Genomic DNA, 1,567 nt, shown 5'->3' on the forward strand with positions numbered 1-1,567 from the left:
ACAAGACCACTAGGCTAGGTTACATGGCATTGTTTTATTTTTTATTTATCTAAAACAGCATTCCCAGCATATACATGTGTACGATAGTGTAAATCTATTAAATGCACCCGTCCTTTCTTCAAAGCATAGGCATAGGATGCTGAAGCTACTCTATAAATAGAGTCTCATTCTAATAGGCTACTGACGGGTGAAACCTTCAGGCTACTTATTTCAGAATCTTAGGCTATGCATTGATTGTGATCTTGCATAAGTAAGTAAGTAAATATGTCAACCTGTTTCTATGTTGGACATCTGTGATTAAAATAGTGTCATGTTTTTATGATATAAAAGGCTAGAAGATAAACAATCCATATCACCTGAGAAAATATATGCACTGAACCCAACCAGAACATTACTCCATTGTTTGTTTCATTATTGAAACAGGTCATCGACATTGTTTTGAAACAAACTAATTACACTATATATATATATTTTTTTACAGGACAAAAAAATGGCAACTGCAACTCTTAACGGCTTACTGCGCCTACTTGTGACTGCAATCATTGCAATAGGCTGTTTTGTGACTGTTTTCCTCATGTATTTTAAACCGTCAGGTAACTGGCTTGCAAAGCCCATTGAATCATCAACACTACCAATTCAGAAGGAAGTAGAAGAAAATAAGGCTCATAATAAGACTATAGTTCTATTATGGATGTGGCCTTTTGGTCAGTCCTATGATCTAGACACTTGCAGCACCCTGTTCAATATTGAAGGCTGTTTTTTAACAGCTGACCGAGACCTATACAATAAGTCAAGTGGGGTCATCATTCACCATCGAGACATAAAAAGTGATTTATCAAATCTACCACCATTGCAGCGCCCACCTTTCCAAAAGTGGGTGTGGATGAATCTAGAGTCCCCGTCACATACTTATAAAAACCCAGGTCTTGGAAATATTTTCAATTTGACTTTGAATTATAGGCAAGACGCAGATATTGAAGTGCCTTATGGGTCAGTTGTATTCAGCCAAAAGGAGGGGGAAGCTTTCGTATTGCCAATTAAAACTAAATTGGTCTGCTGGATTGTGAGTAACTGGAACCCTGACCATGCCAGAGCAAGGTACTTCAATGAATTGCACAAACACATCGAGATACACACCTATGGAAAAGCCTTTGGAGAACACGTCAATGATCAAGACTTCCTGGACACAATATCCAGTTGTAAATTCTATCTTTCGTTTGAGAACTCGATTCACAAAGACTACATCACTGAAAAGCTGTACAACCCACTAGCTGCTGGATCTGTGCCCATTGCTCTTGGGCCACCTAGGCAGAACTATGAGAACTTTGTGCCTGGAGATGCCTTCATACATGTGGATGATTTCCTCTCTCCCAAAGAGCTGGCTAACCAACTCACACTGTTACATACAAATGAACAAATGTATCTGCGGTATTTTGAGTGGCGCAGACATTTCAATGTCAAGAGGTCACATTTCTGGGCTGAACACACATGTCATGCCTGCGATTACATTAAAAGACACAATGAATATAAAGTTTGTAATAACCTTGACACTTGGTTTTGGGGTTGA

General features: G+C 38.8%; 1 protein-coding gene across 1 annotated transcript; it reads left to right on the plus strand.

Annotated features, from left to right (window-relative positions):
• Positions 1-490: 490 nt before the first annotated feature.
• On the plus strand, positions 491-1,567 carry LOC110520969 (4-galactosyl-N-acetylglucosaminide 3-alpha-L-fucosyltransferase 9-like). Its single transcript, XM_021598417.2, has one exon. It carries the CDS (start codon positions 491-493, stop codon positions 1,565-1,567), a length of 1,077 nt encoding a protein of 358 aa, XP_021454092.1.

This window comes from Oncorhynchus mykiss, chromosome 4, assembly GCF_057628025.1.
Source record: "Oncorhynchus mykiss isolate SJ-2025 chromosome 4, ASM5762802v1, whole genome shotgun sequence".
In the NCBI taxonomy this organism is placed as follows: domain Eukaryota; kingdom Metazoa; phylum Chordata; class Actinopteri; order Salmoniformes; family Salmonidae; genus Oncorhynchus; species Oncorhynchus mykiss.

Excerpts from the sequence above, each read along its gene's own strand:
- LOC110520969 (XM_021598417.2), top strand. The coding sequence starts at position 491 with ATGGCAACTGCAACTCTTAACGGCTTACTGCGCCTACTTGTGACTGCA.